At 48.6% G+C, this 21,497-nt stretch overlaps 1 protein-coding gene across 1 annotated transcript in view; it reads left to right on the top strand.

Moving 5' to 3' along the window:
* LOC125465428 (neurogenic locus notch homolog protein 1-like) overlaps nucleotides 1-21,497 on the top strand; it is a 110,715-nt gene that overhangs the window by 75,302 nt on the left and 13,916 nt on the right. The window contains exons 13-26 of the mRNA XM_059638134.1: nucleotides 3,908-4,100; nucleotides 4,424-4,569; nucleotides 5,063-5,176; nucleotides 9,480-9,599; nucleotides 10,064-10,216; nucleotides 10,949-11,177; nucleotides 14,075-14,276; nucleotides 16,111-16,264; nucleotides 16,684-16,868; nucleotides 17,684-17,816; nucleotides 18,274-18,531; nucleotides 18,998-19,110; nucleotides 19,962-20,536; nucleotides 21,065-21,493. Coding sequence (XP_059494117.1) covers nucleotides 3,908-4,100; nucleotides 4,424-4,569; nucleotides 5,063-5,176; nucleotides 9,480-9,599; nucleotides 10,064-10,216; nucleotides 10,949-11,177; nucleotides 14,075-14,276; nucleotides 16,111-16,264; nucleotides 16,684-16,868; nucleotides 17,684-17,816; nucleotides 18,274-18,531; nucleotides 18,998-19,110; nucleotides 19,962-20,536; nucleotides 21,065-21,493 — 3,004 coding nt within the window. The remainder of the gene's footprint in view (nucleotides 1-3,907; nucleotides 4,101-4,423; nucleotides 4,570-5,062; nucleotides 5,177-9,479; nucleotides 9,600-10,063; nucleotides 10,217-10,948; nucleotides 11,178-14,074; nucleotides 14,277-16,110; nucleotides 16,265-16,683; nucleotides 16,869-17,683; nucleotides 17,817-18,273; nucleotides 18,532-18,997; nucleotides 19,111-19,961; nucleotides 20,537-21,064; nucleotides 21,494-21,497) is intronic.

Here is a 21,497-nt window from a genome sequence, read left to right as displayed (position 1 = left end):
TGTGACTAGGATCGGAATAGAGGGATACAGTCTACGGAAGGGTAGGGGGTTTCAGTTGCAATGGGCAGCATATTGGTGCAGGCTTGGAGGGCCAAAGGGCCTGTTCCTGTGCTGTAATGTTCTTTGTAGACCACACGTTGAATAGTTTGTATAGATGTTGGCCTGTTTATTGAAGGAAGGATGGATATGAATTGGAGGAAGTTAGGAGGAGGTTTACCAGATTGAGAGCTGGAATGAGTGGGCTGTTTTGTGGGAAAGGTTGGACAGACTGGGTTTGTTTACACTGCGGTTTAGAAGAGTGAGGGGGTGACTAAAGCATATGAGATGCTGAATGGTCTTGACAAGGTGGATATGGAAAGGATATTTCCTCTTGAGGGTCAGTCCAAAACCAGATGCATCGCTTTAAAATTAAGGTCAACCTTTTAGGCCAGAGAGGAGGGGAATATTTTTCTGAGGATTGAGAGAATCTACAACACTGCATCACAAGGCAGTAGAGGTGCGATCATTAAATATTTTTAAGGCGAAGGTTGACTGTTAGGCAGGGATATCAAGGGTTACGGTGGTGTGGGAGGCTGGTGGCAGTGGGAGATGGGAATGTGGAATTCAAAACACAAACAGATCAATATGATCCTGAATAGCAGAGCAGAGTTGAGGAGTGAATGGCTGACTTCAGCTTCTATTCCAAATTCCTAAATAGAACATAGAACATAGAACATAGAACATAGAACAATACAGCGCAGAACAGGTCCTTTGGCCCTCGATGTTGCGCCGCCCTGTGAACTAATCTAAGCCCCTCCCCCTACACTATCCCATTATTATCCATATGCTTGTCCAAAGACTGTTTAAATGCCCCTAATGTGGCTGAGCTAACTACATTGGCAGGCAGGGCGTTCCATGCCCTTACACTCTCTGAGTAAAGAACCTTCCTCTGACATCTGTCTTAAATCTATCGCCCCTCACTTTGTTCATGGTTGATTGGAATTATCTGCAATGGAATTTGAAAGTATCGGCTCTCTGTAGAATTATTATTACTAAGTTGGGTTTTGTTGAATAATGTTTTCAGGTCTTTTGAAGCGTAAGTATTTTAATTTGGAAATAAGTGAGGGCATTATTACTGTGAATTTAATACCTCAGGGCTGCCATTTTTATATAAATTCAAACTGTGAACTTTCACAAGAGTAGGTAAATACTTCAGGCTCTGGTGGCACTGAGTCCTGCTGTCTTCGAATTGTATGTAAACTCAATTTGAAATGATGGCCAAAAGAGGGAAAGGAAAGCAGTGAAGTGTGTGTTGCCAGGGCAGTGATGTGTCTGCCCAAACCCAGTCAACGGCATCAGGGAAATAGAGGAGCCTGAGTGAAAAGGCCGAGAGTCATCGGTTACAGCAATTCTCAGGGGTATCAGGTTCCTCCTCCAGGTCGATGGCCCCCTCCCTTGCTCTCTCCGTCAATGTGGAGAATTTCTGCCCGAAACTGTGTTGCACCTGAACCACAGGCAGTTCATGGCCATCTCCAGAAACAGGCACAGGAGCGTCAGACAAACAGGGTTACGTTCCAAATAAAGAGCCCATTATGAAGTGGACGATCCATCTGGCGTCTCTGGTTACGGGGTCACGCTGCTGCTTTCAAAGATCGAGGGCAGGTGGAGCAGAAAACAATCCTGACACCTGAGAACAGCAAGACCTCCCCACCCTGTTGCTGTTTTTGTTTCTGGGGTGGGGGTGGGATTCAATACTGAGCTACCCATTTATGAATGCATCGCACAGCAATCTTTTGAAGTTTGATTCAAGTAGTTGAGACGTTACAGAACTTAATGACTGAAGCCACATCTCGATAATTGTTAATCTCCCTCAATCTCCAGTTTCCAGACTCCCTTCTGATTCTCACTGGGATACAGTCCCACACACACTGACTCTCACTGGGGTACGGGGTCCCACACACACACTGACTCTCACTGGGGTGCAGTCACACACACTGACTCTTCCTGGGGTACGGTCCCATACACACTGACTCTCACTGGGGTACAGTCCCACACACACTGACTCTCACTGGGGTACGGGCTCCCACACACACTGACTCTCGCTGGGGTACAGTCCCACACACACTGACTCTCACTGGGGTACAGTCCCACACACACTGACTCTCACTGGGGTACGGTTCACACACACACTGACTCTCCCTGGGGTACGGTCCCATACACACTGACTCTCACTGGGGTACAGTCCCACACACACTGACTCTCACTGGGGTACGGGCTCCCACACACACTGACTCTCGCTGGGGTACAGTCCCACACACACTGACTCTCACTGGGGTACGGCTCCCACACACACTGACTCTCACTGGGGTACAGTCCCACACACACTGACTCCCACTGGGGTACAGTCCCACACACACTGACTCTCACTGGGGTACAGTCCCACACACACTGACTCTCACTGGGGTACAGTCGCACACACACTGACTCTCACTGGAGTACAGCTCCCACACACACTGACTCACTGGGGTATGGCTCCCACACACACTGACTCTCACTGGGGTACAGTTCCACACACGCTGACTCTCACTGGGGTACAGTCCCACACACACTGACTCTCACTGGGGGACAGTTCCACACACACTGACTCTCACTGGGGTACATTCCCACACACACTGACTCTCACTGGGGTACAGTCCCACACACACTTACTCTCACTGGGGTACAGTTCCACACACACTGACTCTCACTGGGGTACGGTCCCACACACACACTGATTCTCACTGGGGTACAGTCCCACACACACTGACTCTCACTGGGGTACAGTCCCACACACACTGACTCTCACTGGGGTACAGTCCCACACACACTGACTCTCACTGGGGTACATTCCCACACACACACTGACTCTCACTGGGGTACAGATCGCACACACACTGACTCTCACTGGGGTACATTCCCACACACACTGACTCTCACTGGGGTACAGTCCCACACACACTGACTCTCACTGGGGTACAGTCCCACACACACTGACTCTCACTGGGGTACAGATCGCACACACACTGACTCTCACTGGGGTACAGCTCCCACACACACTGACTCTCACTGGGGTACAGTCCCACACACACTGACTCTCACTGGGGTACAGTCCCACACACACTGACTCTCACTGGGGTACAGCTCCCACACACACTGACTCTCACTGGGGTACATTCCCACACACACTGACTCTCACTGGGGTACAGTCCCACACACACTGACTCTCACTGGGGTACATTCCCACACACACTGACTCTCACTGGGGTACAGATCGCACACACACTGACTCTCACTGGGGTACAGTCCCACACACACTGACTCTCACTGGGGTACATTCCCACACACACTGACTCTCACTGGGGTACAGATCGCACACACACTGACTCTCACTGGGGTACAGTACTGAACATCCTACTATTACCTGAGTGTTTCTTTTTATTTTGTTAGTCCCCACAATCAGTCAGTGTTGGACCACTATCCGACTGTGAATGTATCACATTTAAGGCTGTTCCTGTGCCCTCCAAGAGTCACCCTGTAAGAGACACGAGCCTGGACTGCAGCCTAAATCTGAGGTCCATTGCACACTCACTCCTCCTGCAGTAGCCCGCACATAGCCCCTCTGGAAGTTTAGAGGCTGTGTTGAACCCTTCCTGGTTGCAGCCCGTCATTGTTGGCTGCTGTGTGTCATACTGGTCATGTCTTAGATGCAACTAGGAATGTTCATTAATGTTCATTGAATTCCCACCATCTTTCACACTGTTCTTAAAAATATTCATGTTTTGCCAAATTATCGTTCTCTATCCTCACGAAACTATGGTGGTGATCTTTATTACTGTTTTGTTTTATTGCTGGTCTTTATGAATCTGCATGTTGTGTGTCTGTGCTTCAGGTCCTATGTGTAACATTAATATTGACGAGTGTGCTTCAAACCCCTGCCACAATGGGGGGACCTGCAAAGATGGTATCAACAGCTTCACTTGTGTATGTCCAGAGGGTTATCATGATCTGGTTTGTCTGTCAGAGGTGAATGAGTGTAACAGCAACCCCTGTATCCATGGAGAATGTCGAGACCATCTCAATGGGTGAGTGTCCTCTCATCACTTGATGTCCACAGCGGGGCAAGGGTGGGGGAGGAATCAGCAGAGTGCAGGAAGAAAGATCTGAGATGAAGCTGTACTCTGTATCTAACCCCATGCTTTCCATGTCCTGACGATGTTTGATGAGGACAGTGTAGAGGATGCTTTACTCTGTGTCTAACCCATGCTGTGCCTGTTCTGGGAGGGTTTGATGGGGACAGTGTAGAGGGAGATTTACTCTGTATCTAATGCTGTGCTGACCCTGTCCTGGAAGTGTTTGATAGGGACAGTGTTGTCTGTATTGTCTAACCCTGTTCTCTCTCTAACAGGTACAGCTGTGAGTGTAGTCCAGGCTGGACTGGAACAAACTGTGACCTGAATGTTAATGAGTGCGAGTCTCACCCGTGTGTGAATGGGGGCACATGTCGAGACATGAACAATGGCTACCTGTGTGACTGTCAGCCTGGGTTCCGAGGTGAGGACAGTGTTAGTGTTCGGCCCAGAGATGGTGTCAGGGTTAGTTCCTTCTCTGGGGCATTTTGCTGTATGACTGACAACAGACTGGGGCTGCATTGTCAGGTGCTCTCTCTCTCTGCCTCTGTCATGTTTTCTCCCCCCACTTATCCTTCTCTCTTTCAGCAGCTCTGACATTTCCTCTTTCCTCATTCTTTGCCTTGGTTACCTCTCTGTTTGTGTGTCTCTTTGTTTCTCAATCATCTTTCTATCCTTTTCTTTTGGCTGTCTCACTATTTCTCCTGCATCTGTGTGTCCCACTCTTCTCTCTTTCTCACTTTCCCCATGTTTTTCTCCTTCTCCCCCTCTTTTCCTCTCTATCTCACTTCTCTCTCTTTACCTCCTATCTTTCTCCTCCTCAGTCTTCCTCTCTCTCTCCCCACCACTCTCTCTCTCTCAGACACTACTGTAAGTTGTCACCTTTCCATTGATGCATGGTTTTGTTTCTGTTCTAGGACCCAACTGCCAGACGAACATCAATGAATGTGCATCAAACCCCTGCTTGAACCAGGGGAGCTGTATTGATGATGTTGCTGGATACAAGTGTAACTGTGTTTTACCATACACAGGTAATGGATTCAGGGCCAGCTCAGCCCCAGGCCTCAGTCAGTCAGCACCTCTATATGATAAAATGTGAGGCTGGATGAACACAGCAGGCCAAGCAGCATCTCAGGAGCACAAAAGCTGACGTTTCGGGCCTAGACCCTTCATCAGAGGCTCTCTGATGAAGGGTCTAGGCCCGAAACGTCAGCTTTTGTGCTCCTGAGATGCTGCTTGGCCTGCTGTGTTCATCCAGCCTCACATTTTATCATCTTGGAATCTCCAGCATCTGCAGTGCCCATTATCTCTGATACTATATTAGCACCTCTATATGCTTTGCTACCATGTAGGCTATAAACACTTGGGGAAAATCCTGCTGCAAAGATGTTGTGGAACAAAGACAAACTTGCATTTATAAGGCACCTTTCACAAATTCAGAACGTCCTAAAGCAGTTTACAACTATTAAAGTATTTGTTGAATACTGACACAGTGGTAATGCAGGGTAGGCAGTTCGCACAGAGCAAGATCCCACAAAAGAAATGTCATAAATGACCAGATAATTTATTATTGTAATATCAGTTCAGGAGTAACTGTTAAGCCAGAAGCCAGGGTCCACTCACCCATTTTCCTTACTTTTACGTCAACTTGAGGGGAAGGACAGGGTCAATTTAACATTTCTTTCAGATAACTGATCTCTGACATCACTGCACTCCCTCAGCACTGACCGTGCGACACTGCAGCACACCCTCCGCACTGATCCTCTCACAGTGTGGCACTCCCTCAGTACTGAACCTCCAACAGCGCAGCACTCCCTCAGCATTGACCCTCCGACAATGTGGCACTCCCTCAGCTCTGACTGTCCCACAGTGCGGCACTCCCTCAGCACTGACCCTCTCACAGTGTGGCACTCCCTCAGTACTGAACCTCCAACAGCGCAGCACTCCCTCAGCATTGACCCTCCGACAATGTGGCACTCCCTCAGCTCTGACTGTCCCACAGTGCGGCACTCCCTCAGCACTGACCCTCTCACAGTGTGGCACTCCCTCAGTACTGAACCTCCGACAGTGCGGCGCTCCCTCAGCATTGACCCTCCGACAATGTGGCACTCCCTCAGCTCTGACCGTCCCACAGTGCAGCGCTCCCTCAGGACTGACCCTCTGACAGTGCGGCACTCCGTCAGCACCAACAAGAGAACTGAACCATCACATTCAGTTACATTACCAATTATCTGAATCATCCACTGTCCATATGCTAGAGGTTACCATTGACCAAAACCTGAACTGGACTAGCCATACAAAAAACTGTATCGACAAGACCAGGCCATTAGCCAGGAATCCTTCAGTGAGTAACTCTCCTGCTGACTCCGCGAAGCCTGTTCACCATTTATAAGGCACAAGTTGGGAGTGTGCTTGAATGCACTCTATTTGCCTTATGAGTGCAGCTCCAACTGCACTCAAGACGTGTGACTCCATCCAGGACAAAGCAGCCTGCTTGATATTGGTGCCATTCAAACATTCACTTCCACCAAAACTGAGGCACACTGCTGCATTGACATGGTACAGGACATTGCTTACGCCACTTTTGGAATACTGCGTTCAGTTCTGGTCTCACTGCCAAAGGAACAGACCAAAGGGTCTGTTTCTGTGCTGTACATCTCTATGACTCTAAGACCATCTGACAATGCAGCACTCCCGCAGCACTGACATTCTGACAATGCAGCACTACCTCAGTGCTGACCCTCTCATAGTGTGGGGATCCCTCAGCACTGGTGCTCCGAATTTTATGCTGGAGCCCCTGGAATAGGATCTGACTCAGTGTTCACTGAGCCATGGCTGATACTTTCATGCATTGGCCTTAAGGAATGGAACCCATTCAGCCCCTTTGCTGGTACTTTGAAAGTGCTTCATGTTTAGTCCTGTGTTCTTCTTCTTGTCCATCTTTCCATAGGTCCCTCAACACCAAAGACATAATGGTTCAGAACAGGTAAAGAATTTGGTTATGAAGGCATGTGGGATACAGCCTTTACTGGTCAAGGTACACAGTTTCAGAGGAGGGAGGTGAGGCTGGAACTCTATAAAACGCTGGTCAGGCCACAGCGAGAGTACTGTATGCAGTTCTGGAATCCACATTATGGGAGGAATGTGACTCCACTGGAGAGGATGCAGAGGAGATTTACCAGAACGTTGTCTGGGCTGGAGAGTTTCACTGATGAAGAAAGATTAGACAGACTAGGGTTGTTTTCCTTAGAGCCGAGGAAATTGAGAGGGTACAGACATGTTGAGGTGTATAACATTATGAGGAACATAGACAGGATAGACAGAAAGGAACATTTCCACTTGATAGTGGGATCAATGACCAGGGACATAGATTGAAGGTGAAGGGGCAGGATGTTTAGAGGAAATGTAAGAATAAACTTCAGCGAGAGAGTGGTGGGAATCTGGAACTCACTGCCTGCGAGGGGCGGAGAGGCAGATGCCCTTGTACATTGAAGAAAGATGTAGACATACACTTGTGATGCCAAGGTATGCGAGGATATGGGTCAAATGCTGGGAAATAGGATTAGAATAATTTGGGGATTGTGACATAACAGCACAGACTAGATGGGTCGAAGGGCCTTTCTCTGAATTCCATGTGGACCTCTCCACCTCAATGAGCTGCAAGCTCCCACTTAAAGTTACTGATAGAACCAGCTCTCTCCATCAAGTGCTCCTGATCCGGACATCTCTCCGAGTGAAAAACAATTCCCATCTCCTATCGCAATCTCTGAAATCTTTCGTAATTTCTCCTGGGAAGACAATTTCTTCAGTGACTTTAATGGAGATCTGTCATTGTTTTGAGACTGCCTGTGAATTCACGTTCTCCTGCTGCAATGACTGGGGCTGAAACTTTCGGTTTGTGAATGAGAGAGAGCCCAGTGCTGAGTGTGAGTTTGAAGGGAAGTCAGATTGCAGGACCTGACCCCCAGTTCCACCCCCACCCCCACCACGATCAACCATGTGGTATCCGGACAGCATTCCGGCTGCTGTTTGGGGACCAGGATTATTTGCCAAGGCGGAGTGAGAATAAACAGACGACAGATTTCCTGCTGAGGGTTCGAATGACAAGGGGCTACTGATTCCCAGTTTCCTGTTCCCTGGATTCGGAGCCACACAGGGAACAATTGCTGGAACTGGCGTCACCTTTCCTGTCCTGGCAGTGTTTCCATGGTAACCGGACAAGAAAATAATCCGCATTTAGGAAAAGGAGTGAGGAGCAAAGTTTATTTTCAAACTGGCTACTCCAGCAAAACAAAATTGCAGACTCTTTGACATTTTAAATTCTTTTCAACAGGTAGTTTCTCAAGTGTTCAAACCTTTTGTTGTTCTGGTGTTCAGGTCCTCTGGTGAAATGGGATGGTCACTGAGATAAATCACAAGAGAAAATATCCCAAAATCAGGTCCTTTCATTGGACAGGGACCCCTGCTGGACTAACTGAGAGACAAGATGTAAGTTCGCTCGCTGAGCTGGAAGGTTCGTTTTCAGACGTTTCGTCACCATTCTAGATAACATCATCATGGCTTCGTCGGAGGCTCACTGATGATGTTACCTAGAATGGTGACGAAACGTCTGAAAACTAACCTTCCAGCTCAGCGAACGAACTTACATCCAGAACCTCAACCTGAGCTACAAATCTTCTCAAAACTCGCTAACTGAGAGACTGTGTGTAGGAGCCGTACGCCAGTGTCAGTGTGTGGGATCTATCTATACCTTATCCTGTATTAGCTTTCTTCTCACTGGTTAGCACTTATCCTCAGATTGTGCCCCCAGGTTTGTGTTGTGGAGGGGTGGTGGTGGAATCAGCTTTGCCCTTTGTCCTCTGACCAACCCCTGCAGAATCTTGTACACCTCGATGAGATTGCTGGACTTTCTGTTAAACGCCACATGCTAAGCCTTCTGTCACCTGACCAAAATTTGGACAGCTGTACCATTTTCTGAAGAAGTGTCTCGACCCAAAATGTCAGCCTTCCTGCTCCTCTGATGCTGCTCGGCCTGCTGTGTTCAGCCAGCTCCATGCCTTGTTATCTCAGCCATGGTTTCAGATTTCCTGTGCTCATTTTGCTGTAAATGTCCAATATGCGACAGCATATAGATTTGCAATTGAACACTGTCCAGACCATGTTGATGGGATGGCTTTCTGGGTTTGAGTCCTGTTTGATTTACCCATTCCCTCCCCTACTGTTGTTATCAGGGAGATCCTTGTCCAAGTGTGATTAGGCACCTGATGCTGGTGGAGATGGTGTTTTCTTGTCTCTAGTGTTTGTTTTGTTAATAATGGTGCCATTTGTTGACAGGAGTGAATTGTGAGGATGTCCTTGCTCCATGCTCCAATCAGCCATGTCAAAATGGTGGCGTGTGTCACGAGTCTGAGGATTACGAGAATTTCTCCTGCGACTGTCCAGAGGGATGGCAAGGTGAGGAGGGTCAGAGAAACCGGGACCCCTCCCAGCCAAGATCATTCCCTCCCTACCCGCCATCGTGTGAGCCCCTCTCCCCAACACCAGCACCATCCTCCGACACCATCACTGCCCTGCAATATGGCCTTTACTCACAAACGACCTCTCCCTGACACTGCCACCCCCTGTACAATCTCCTGACTTGCTCCAGGTGTGATTTCAAAGCCCACCCCTGGCGTGATACCCCATCTGTGATACCAGTCCCCTAAACACCCCCTTCCCTCCCCCCTCCCAACATTAAAATGATCCCCTCCCTCTCTGCTCAATATGATCACCACCCATGCATGTGACCCCCTCCCTGATCCTGGGGTTGGGGAGGGTGGGTGTGGATTTTACACACACTGCTTTAGTTACACTCAACTGTATATAATGCAGCCTCTCGGATTTGCTGTGAGATTAATGCTGGTATTCTCTCTGTCCAGGTCAGACCTGTCAAAAAGATGTGAATGAATGCGTGAAAAGCCCATGCCTCAATGGAGCCACTTGCCAGAACTCGATGGGAGGATTCCAGTGTGTCTGCCAACAGGGTTACACCGGCACCCTCTGTGAGACTGATGTGGACGATTGTCAGCCCAGTATGTGGAAACAGAGCGAAATTATATTGTCAATAGTGCAGCACTGCTACAGCACTGACCCTCTGAAAATGCTGTACTCCCTCAGTGCCGACCCTCCGACAGTGCGGCACTCCCTCAGCACTGACCCTCCGACAGTGTGGCACTCCCATAGTACTGACCCTCTGAAAGTGCCGTGCTCGCTCAGTGCTGACCCTGTGACAGTGTGACACTCCCTCAGCACTGACCCTCCGACAGTGTGGCGCTCCCTCAGCACTGACCCTCCGACAGTGCAGCGCTCCCTCGGCACTGACCATCCGACAGTGCAGCGTTCCCTCGGCACTGACCCTCCGACAGTGCAGCGCTCCCTCGGCACTGACCCTCCGACAGCGTGGCGCTCCCATAGTACTGACCCCCTTACAGTGCGGTGCTCTGTCAGAATTCACCCGCTGACACTGCACCATTCCCTCAGTACTGATCCTCTGACAGTGCAGCACTCCCTCAGCACCGACCCAGCAACAGTGTGCTACTCCATTAGTACTGACCCTCCAACGGTTTGCCACTCCCCCAGCATTGACCGCCATTCAGTGCGGCATTCGCTCAGTGCTGACCTAATGTCGTTTTGTGATTTCCTGTCTTATTTCAGTTCCTTTGAGAAGCCTTGCTGGAGGGGATCTTTTTGTACAATGCTGCTATCTGAATGCATGTATTGGCTCTTGTCTTGATCTAACCTGTTTTTCATTTTGCCTGCAACAGATCCATGCCATAACGGAGGTTCGTGCTCTGATGGTGTCAGTAGCTTCACCTGCGACTGTCTCCCTGGATTCCGTGGCCCCAAATGTGAGGAGGATATTAACGAGTGCGCCAGTGACCCCTGCAGGAACAGTGGTAACTGCACGGACTGTGTCAACAGTTACACATGTACCTGCCCCCTGGGCTTCAGTGGTATGCATTGTGAGAACAACACTCCTGACTGCACAGAGAGGTGAGCACTGAATCCTTCAGATCATAAGAAATAGCATTAGGAGTAGGATATTTGCCCCCACGAGCCTGCTCTACCATCAATGAAATCATGGCTGATCCAACATTTTTCAGTGCAATTTCATTGAATATGAGATCCTTGATTGGAGTTGTTAACTAGGGCCAATCAGGGAGTCTTGGCTGACAGATATAAACAGGGGATTATGATAATAGTGTCAGGCTTAGCCACTGGTGTTTTATAACAATAAAACACAGCAATTAAACGGCCTGTACAATTACTTTAAAAACCAAAAGGCAATCCTGACCTTTGGTATATGTTGTTAATTCTGACTGCAGCAGAGTGTGTGCTGTGAAGTTCTGTGCCTGTTTCTTCAGTGTCTAAGATATTGCCTTGTTCAAATGTTTCCAACCTTGGGTATCATGAAAGCATTTAAATTGTGTGATAAACTTTTTTATATGAAGTTTTATTACTCTACAACAGCTAAAATCCTTAACATTTTTGAAATAATAGTAGATGTTTTCATAGAATCCCTACATTGTAGGAACAGGCCCTTCAGCCCAACAAGTCCACACCGACCCTCAGAGCATCCCACCCAGACCCATCCCTGAGCACTATGGGCAATTTAGCATGGCCAATCCACCTAGCCTGCACATCTTTGGACTGTGGGAAGAAACTGGAGCAAACCCATGGAATTGAACCCAGGTCCCTGGCACTGTGAGGCAGCAGTGCTAACGACCGAGCCACCATGCCCTCCTTCAAAGGCCTAAACTTGAAATAAATCCCTTGAAACCTGAACAAAAATGAAGAGGGGATTCAAGAGTCTCCCGATTTCAGGCACCGTCTCTGAGTTGCCTGGTCAGAGTCCAGTTGTGGTGCACATATAAATAAAGGGTGACCTGGTGATGGGATGTTGGCCCTTGTGCAGTTAGTTCAATTATTAATATTTAATCGTGAAATCCAAAATCTAGCCTTTGAAATCTGAAGTTGCAACCAAGTAGAAGATTCCATGCCAGATTAAACTTGATATTCCCGGAGCTGGGTGAAACAGCAGCAGGAATGCCAATGCTAGCTTCATGCTTCCTCTAAGCAAGAGAAATCATTTACTTCAGGGGATGAAGTTCTGTGCTGGAACCACGGAAGTGGCCCTGCTCGGGTACAAGATGAGGTCATTGCAAGGTCAGGCCCAGTTACATACGAAGTTCAGGTAACCGAGGCAGTCCTGAACAAATAACAAACAAACATATGAAAGCTGCTACCTCACAAACAGGGCAGGAGCAAAACATACCTGGCCCCTCAATGACCAGAAGGTCTGTCAGAAATGGTGGGTTCTCCCTCTCTGTCTAGAACTGAAGAAATCTTAGAGTCCGAGATGGATGCAGCATCGACACCATTATCGCTGAAGAAGAGGATGAAACTCTTCCAAGATGTTCTGGATGCAAGAGACAGTCCAGCACACACTGCCCATGACTGAGTCAGAAGAACTGGACCTGCAGCAAAAACATCCCAGGAGAAGCTGCCAGAGAAAAGACCAGGTCTACATCCCCAGACTTAGTGAGGAACAGATATGGTGATTGCAACCTGGGCCTCTCAGGGAGTCCTGGCTGACATAAATAGGGGGTTCAGAAGAAATAAAAACGAGAGATGGAAAGTATCCTCACTTCAGGGACTGATTCCAAGGGGAAAAAAAAAGAAAAAAAAAATAAACAGTGGATTCAGAGAGTCTTCTCACTTCAGGAACCAACTCTGAGCTGACTGGTCACAGCCAGTGTATTTTGCATATGTAAAAGATGACTTGGTGACGGGATAGTGGCCTCTGTGCAGTTACTTCTACCTGTAACCTTTGATCAACTACTGATCAAGAATTTATCTATCTCATCATTATATATATTCAAGGACTGTACCACCACAGTTCTCTGTGGCAAGGAGTTCCAAAGACTCTCAACTCTCTGGGAGGAGAAATTCCTTCTTAACTCAGGTGCCCCTTTATTCTGAGACTTTATCATCTGGTCCTAGACTTTTCCATGATGGGAAACATCCTTTCAGCATTTATCCTGTCGAGGTCCTTAAGAATCCAATTAGTTTCAATTGGATCACCTCTCATTCTCCTAAATTCCAGTGAGTAGAGTCCCAACCTGTTTTGCCATTGGAGGAGGGACTGGGGAGGGGAAAGAGATTGAAAGAAGGACAGGGGCACAGGGAGTGATGGAGTAACTGAATGTGAGAGGGTGGAGGAAATGATTTTGGACATAGCTTACTGTGTAGGGCAGTATTGGAGGGAGGGGAGGACATATCACCAATGCCCAGCCAAACAGGTTGGTTTAAGGGTCATATTCAAGAAGGAGACAGTGGTTCGGGGGAAATTCCAGAGCTTTGATTTCAGGCAGCTGAAGGTCAAAGTGTGTTCAAAATCCTGAGAGGATTAGATTGAGTGAATCAGGAGAAGCTATATTGATGGCAGGAGTATCCTTGCCCAGAGGGACACAGATTGAAGGGAATCAGTAAAAGAACCAGAGGGGGAGAAGAGGAGAATGCTTTTGATGCAATGAGTTGTTATGTTCTGGGATGTACTGCCTGCAAAGGCACTGGGAGCAGTTTCAATAGGAACTTTCTCAAGGGGAATTGGAGCAACACCGAAAAGGGAAATTTGCAGGGCTTTGGAGAAAGAGCAGGGGGATTGAGCTCTCTGATGAAGGGTCTAGGCCCGAAACGTCAGCTTTTGTGCTCCTGAGATGCTGCTTGGCCTGCTGTGTTCATCCAGCCTCACATTTTATTATCTAGGGGGATTGAGACTGACTGGTTAGAGAGCCAGTACAGGCATGATGATGGAATTGTCTCTTTATGAGCTGTATATTCTACAGGAATGCATTACATTAAGCCTGAGTTTTTTGTTTGTTTCATAGCTCATGTTTTAATGGTGGAACTTGTATCGATGGAATCAATACCTTCACCTGCCTCTGTCCGACTGGTTTCACAGGCAGTTACTGCCAACATAACATCAATGAGTGTGACTCCAGACCGTGTCTCAATGCTGGCACTTGTCATGACAGTTATGGCACCTACAAATGCACTTGTCCCCAGGGCTACTCTGGACTCAACTGTCAGGTAGGTGCAATCTCATCAAACAACTAACCCATGAACACTCTCTCCTCCCGGTGGTGAGGCTGGATGGTGGCCTGAGTTGGTGGCATGTGAGACTGGGATCTGCAAAGAGCATTTTATCAATTAAAGAACCATTTATTCATACATTAGGATGAGAGGAGATTTGATTGAGGTTCTCAGTATCACAAGGGTCTGGACAGAGTGGATTGGGAGCAACCATTCCTGATAGTAAAAGGTTAAGAACCTGAGGGCACAGATTTGCAGAATCCAAAAGATAGACTGGGGATTTCCCTGGAGCACCAAAGGTTCAGGAGGGACCTGATAAAGGGGTATGAGAGTATAAGGGTCATGGACAGGGTGGATAGCTACTCCATTATTGGACCGATCAATAACCAGGGCATAGATTTAAGCAAAGGGGTAGAAGGCTAAAGCAGAGATGAGGAAAAATGTTTTCAATACAGAAAAGAATGTGGGCAAGTTTGTGGATGACATGAAGATTGGCTGGACGGTCGACAGAGGAGGAAGGTGATAAGTTTCAGGAGGATACCAACAGAATCAGGTCAGTGGCAGATGTGCTGAACCCTGATAAATGTGAGGTGAATTGCTTGGGATTAAGTAAACAAAAATGAGGGAGTACTCAATGAATGGCAGATCACTAGGATGCTCAGAGGAACTGAGAGATATTACAGAGCTTGTCCCCAGAATCCTGAAAGTGACAGGAAAGGGTAATAGAATAGTTAAGAAGGCATATGGGACATTTGTGTTTATTAGTCTTGGCATAGATTACAAGAGCAAGCAGGTGATGTTGGAGCTGTACTTTACATTGGTTAAGCCACAGCTGGAGCAATTCTGGTTGCCACACTGTAGGAAGGTTGTGATTCCAGTGTAGGGAGTGCAGAGGAGATTCCCCTGGATGTTGCCTGGGATGGACCATTTCAGTGATGAAGAGAGGCTGGATAAGCTTAGGTTGTTTTCTTGGAGCAGAGAAGTTTGAGAGGGGACCTGGCAGAGCTGTATAAAATTATGAGGTGCATGGACAGGGTGAATAGAAATCAGCTGTTTCCCTTAGTTGTAGGGCCAATGAAAAGAGTTAATGATTTTAAGATAAAAGGTGGGCCGCTTAAAGGGAATTAGAGGAAAAGCCTTTTCACTCAGAAGATGCTGGGGGTCTGGAATGCACTGCCCGGGAAAGTAGTTGAAATAGGAAGCCTCACAAAGTACATAGATGAGCACTTAAAATGTCATTACATTCAAGACCATAGGTCTATTGCTGGTAAGTGGGACTAACGTAGATAGGTCAATGCAGATGTGATGGGCTGAAAGACTTCTGTACTGTATGACTCCATGATTATGACACTCAGAGAGTGGTGGGAGTCTAGAACTCTCTGCCTGAAAGGGTGGATGATTTGGTAATGTCTGATAATCTCCAAAGCCATGAGCCAAGAGCTGGGAAGGGGGATGAATGCAGTAGTCAAGTCATTGTTGATTGGTGCAGGCATGATGGGCTGAATAGCCTACTTCTGTGCTGTAAACATTTGTTTCTACAAAAGAAGCAATGGTATCACAAGAAGGAACAACACTCGACATTTTGGATGACGTCCAGTTCAGTGAAGGCAGAAAATGGAAGAAAGACTATGTGAGTATTCAATGTTTGCAAGTGAATATTGGTGTGTGAGAGATTCAACAGCAGATTGGCTCATCCCAGAATGAAGGTGGGCCAGGGCACAAGAGAGGGGTGAGGTCACGGGTTTGCCTTGGGGCTGAGTCAGGTGAGAGGTTGTGAAGACACTGGGTTTACCTTCTCTCTCTTTCTCTCTCTCTGTCCCTCCACCTCCAGAACCTGGTACGCTGGTGTGACTCATCACCCTGCAAGAATGGAGGAACCTGTTGGCAGACTGGCACCACTTATCGATGTGAATGTAGGAGCAGCTGGACTGGCCTCTACTGTGATGTACCCAGTGTGTCCTGCGAGGTGGCAGCCAAACAGCAAGGTAGAATCTCAACCCCCTCCAATGTTCCGTCAAGCACCCATAGAGTCCATTTTTCTCCTCTCCAATACCTCCTCCAACACTATCCTCCGACCTCCCCAATTCCCCTCCCAACCACACTGCGCCATATCCCATCTACTTCAACTCTCCCTCCACACTGCCTCGGCCCACAGCCTTCTAACACCGTTATCGCCTTGCCACGACTCCCCAGCCCAAGAGCCCCAACTCTGATACTCCCCACTCATACACAGGTCTCCTCTCCCCCATGCTCATCCTGTGTCCTCTAATACGTCCACAAATGCCCACCTTCACCCTCTGATACTCTCACTCACTCTCTGACTGCCCCACATTTTACCCTGTTGATCCTGACAGATTCTGGGTTGTGCCGGTCGGTCATTCTTGTTTGCTGTTTGGTTGTGTAGGGCTGGATGTGGAGCAGCTGTGTCGGAACAGTGGCCTCTGTATCGATGCCGGGAACACACACCATTGTCGGTGTCAGGCTGGCTACACGGGGAGTTACTGTGAGGAGCAAGTGGACGAGTGCACTCCCAACCCCTGTCAGAACGGAGCGACTTGCACTGATTATCTGGGTGGCTACTCCTGCAAGGTAAGGTCAGACACTGAGAAGGGTTAAAAGTCATTGTTGAGGGTCACTGCCCAGCAGCTCAGTATGGGAGGAAAGGGGTTAGTGTAGGGGTGGGGAGGGGATCAGCCCATTGGGTTTGTACTGTCAAAACTACACTACTCCCTATATAAGTCCCACTGTCCTACCTTGAATGTTGAATGGACGTTCATGCAAATACTTCTTAAATGTTGTGAGGTTTCCCACCTCATCTCCCCTCCTAGGCAGGGAATTCCAGACCCCAAAACCCTCTGGGTGAAAAGGTTTTTCTTCAAATTTTCACTTTAAATGCATGCTCCCTTATTATTGATCCTTTGACTAAGGGAAACAGCTACGCTCTATCCATCCTGTCCATGCCCCTCATCTTATATATCTCTATCAGGTTCCCCCCTCAACCATACCTGCTCCAAGGAAAGCCACCTGGATCTGTCCAGCCTCTCTTCATCGCTGAAATGCTCCATCCCAGGCATCATCCTTGGGAATTTCCTCTCCTCCCTCTCCAGTGCAATAACATCCTTCCTGTAGTGTGGTCACCAGAATTGCACACAGTGCTCCAGCTGTGGCCTAACCAGAGTAATGTACAGCTCCAACATAACCTCCCTTCCAAATACAGAAGAGCCATGTTGGCTGAGTAGCACTTTGGAGTGAGCTGACCCGGTGCAGGTTCTATATATATGCAAAACTTTAGTTTTTATTGTGAGGCAGTAATGACCTGCCACAATACTCTGTGCCTGATGAGCTTTCTTGTTGCCATGTTTGTCATGGGGTTTTTTAAATGTTCCTTTCCTTCTTCTTTGCAGTGTGTTGCTGGTTATCATGGAATCAACTGCTCCGAGGAGATTAATGAATGTCTCTCCCAACCCTGCGACAATGGGGGCAGGTGCATCGACCTCATCAACACCTACAAGTGTTCTTGTCCTCCAGGGACTCAGGGTATGCTAGCGGGCAGGGAGGGAGGAGTGTGGGGAGGTGAAACTAAGTTCCATGACTGACTGGAACACAATCCTTTTCCACACGACTGGCAGTGAAGCCTAGTGTGGCACTGGGTTCTGCCAGCAATTTCATTGATGCAGCTTGTGTCTGGGCAGCACATGGTGCCACCCTATTTCCTAACACTTTCTTTTTCTGCTTCCCTCCTTCTCCTCATCCTGTCTCCCACTCCCCGTCTTTCCCGCCTGTCTCTCACCCTCCCGCCTGTCTCTCGCTCCCCCTCTCTCCCGCCTGTTTCTCGCTCCGCCTATCTCTTGTTCTTCCCTCATGCCGGTCTCTCATTTCTCTCACCCCACTTCTGTCTCTCACTCCTCCTCTCTCCCTTCTGTCTCTCATTCCAACCTCCTGCCTGTTTCTTGTTTCCCTCTCTCCCTCCTGTCTGTCATTGCCCCTCTCCCAGGCGTGCACTGTGAGATAAACTTGGATGACTGTAACCCCCAACTGGACTCTCTACCTCTGGACCCTCGATGTTTCAATGATGGACGCTGTGTGGACCGTGTCGGGGGATACAGCTGCATCTGTCCCCCTGGATTTGTGGGTGAACATTGTGAAGGTGACGTCAATGAGTGTCTATCAAACCCATGCGATCCTCGAGGGACCCAGAACTGTGTCCAACTCATCAATGCCTACCACTGCGAGTGCCGACCTGGCTATACAGGTGAGGGGGTCAAGTGGGGAAGAACGAGGGATGTGGGGAGTGAGAAAGAATGGAAGAGGGGTGCGGAGGTAAAGTGAAAGAGAATGCAGATGTGGGGGGTGAGGGAGAACAGAGGGGAAAATGAGGGAAAACATGGGGGTGTGAAAGAAAACGTGGGGGGCGTGAGGGAACATGGGGTATGTGGTGGAGAATTGAGGGATGGGGAGAACAGAGTGGTGAGGAGATAGGAGGACATGAGACAATCAAAATGGGGATGGGGTCATTTATAGGGAGTGGAGGTTTATTGTTAGGGAATGGGTGCAGGGATTTTGGAGAGAGCGGATGTGAACATTTTGGAGGGACTGGGTATGGGTTATGAGGTTGGGGTCAGGGTCAGGGCGTGAATATGAGAGTTCAGGGTGATGGGATGGGGTTGGCACTGGGATCTTCCCAGGGCTGACTGAACTCAATGCATGTTGTCTTCCAGGGCTCCGATGTGATCGGATTATTGACAGCTGTAAGGACCGGCCGTGTCGAAATGGTGGGACGTGCTCTGTCGCTGGGAACACGGCTCATGGCTTCATCTGTCGCTGCCCCTCGGTAAGCATCACCTCTGCCTTCCCTACAATACACTCATTTACTCCATCTCTCTCACTCAGCCATGACCTAACCACTTCTTACCGTGTTTACAAGCCCCACCACACAGACTCCTTACCATAGATTTACAAACCATTACAATTTCATTGTAACATTGTCTATTATTAATCTCTCAATGTTTTATTCTCTCCCCACTCACTGTCTCTCCATCTCTTCTGTGATTCTGTGTTACTTTGTCTCTTGTTTTTTCGATATCCCTTCACTCTCTCTCATATACTGTCTCTCTGCCTCCGTTAATCTCTCTCACTCATAATCTCACAATCTCTTCCTGCTCACTGTCACGCTGTCATTCTCTTTGTCTTTCACTCTCTGTCCTTGTCCCTTGTTCTCTCTTTTTACCTGCACTCTTTTTCAACCCACAATTGGACTCTCTCTTGACCCTCGATGTCCCTCATTCTCTCTCTTCTTCCCTCACTCAAACTTTGTCTCCCATCTAACTCTGTCACTCATGCACTCTGCCTCTCACTCTCTCTCCCTCAATCTCTCTCTCTCTCCTTCAATCTCAACCTCTCACTCACTCATGCTTTCTCTCGACGTCATTTTATCAAACTCATTTACTTCCTCTTACTCTTTTGATCTCTCCCTCTCTCTGTCCCTCACTCACTTTCTCTTGGTCTCTCTTACTCTTCCCTCAATTTCTGTCTCACACTCTCTTCCCCCCAATCTCCATCTCTGTCTTTCTCAACTTCATTCTAACGTTCTCTGTCTCTCTCTCACGCTGTCTCTTTCCCCCTCAATCACTGTCTGTCTCTCCCCTTCACACTCTCCCCTCCTCTCTGACCCTCCCCCCGCAGGGTTATGAGGGAGCATCCTGTGAGAACCAGGCCAGTGTCTGTGGTAATCTGCGCTGCCGTAATGGGGGGACATGCGTCATGACCCCAGGAGGTTCTCCTCGCTGTGCATGTCCATTGGGACAAGGCGGGGTGGACTGCCAGATGCCCACCAGGAACCCGTGCAAATCCAACCCATGTTACAACGGGGGTACATGTGAGAATGTACCCACTGAGCCCTTTTACCGCTGTCATTGTCCCCGCCTCTTCAATGGGCTGCAGTGCTTCATCCTGGATTATGAGTTTGAAGGAGGCAATGGACAGAACATCACATTTCCCCCGAACATTGAGCAGGGCTGTGATAAACCTGAGTGTGTGCAGCTTGCCAAAAACCGTGTGTGTGAGGCTCACTGTAACACTCATGCCTGTGACTGGGATGGCGGAGATTGCTCTCTCAACTTCAATGATCCCTGGAAGAATTGCTCGCATGCTCTGCAATGTTGGCGTTACTTTGGAGATGGGAAATGTGATAAACACTGCAACAACGTGGGCTGCCTATATGACGGGTTCGACTGTCAGAGCATCGAGTCCCAGTGCAAGTGAGTCCCCAAGTGGGCTGCAGGGACATGGGTGCGGGGTGGGGATAATGGAGGAGGCAGGAGAAGGGACATGGACAGGGAGATGGAGAGGGTCGGGGGGAAGCAGAGAAGGGGATAGGAGAGGTGGGGTATGGAGGGAAAGAGTCAGGAAGAGAGGGCTGCAAGGAGGAGGTTGGTCATACAGGGGTTATGCTGATAACTGTGACCACTGAGACAGCAAGTGGGCAGGTGTGAGGGGGCAAGAGAATCTGCCACAGGATATCACTACTGGTGACTGCTGACCTTGCTGGAAGAAAGGCATGAGGAAGGAGAATGAGAAAAGGATACAGACATGAAGGGAAAGATATGGAGGAAGGACAGAGAAAACAATAGAAAGGAGGGAAAGCTGGAATGATGCTGCAGGAAAGGAAGTTTAAGATAATGAGGGTGCGGGTGTGTGGTGATATTCTGGGAAAGGGTATGATGGAGTATCACTGTGTCCCAGACATTGATTAATGGAGTTTTTCCTCTCTCCCGCACATTGGAAAGTCCCCTGTATGACCTGTACTGTAAAGACCACTATGATGATGGCCACTGTGACCAGGGCTGTAATAATATCGAGTGTGGATGGGACGGTCTGGATTGTGCCAACGACAAGCCACAGAAGCTGGCAGAGGGAACACTGCTCCTCATTGTCCTGGTGCCCCCTGAACAACTGCTGAACGACTCAGTGGGGTTCCTCCGGGAGCTCAGCCACATCCTGCACACCAACGTCAAGTTTAAGAGGCACCCCAATGGTGACATGATGGTTTATCCTTACTACGGGAACAAAGAGCAGCTGCATAGACACCATGTGAAGAGATCAATGGCAGATGCCAGTGGTAGAGTCATTGACGCACTGAGTCACGTCAAGCGATCATTCTATGCACTGGTGTCCCCACGGAGTCGCAGGGAGTTGGACCGGCAGGAAGTCAAAGGGTGA

Source organism: Stegostoma tigrinum, chromosome 29, assembly GCF_030684315.1.
Source record: "Stegostoma tigrinum isolate sSteTig4 chromosome 29, sSteTig4.hap1, whole genome shotgun sequence".
Classification (NCBI taxonomy): Eukaryota; Metazoa; Chordata; class Chondrichthyes; order Orectolobiformes; family Stegostomatidae; genus Stegostoma; species Stegostoma tigrinum.
The sequence above is the reverse complement of the archived record's forward strand: the minus strand, read 5'-3'. Positions and strand labels throughout refer to the sequence as shown.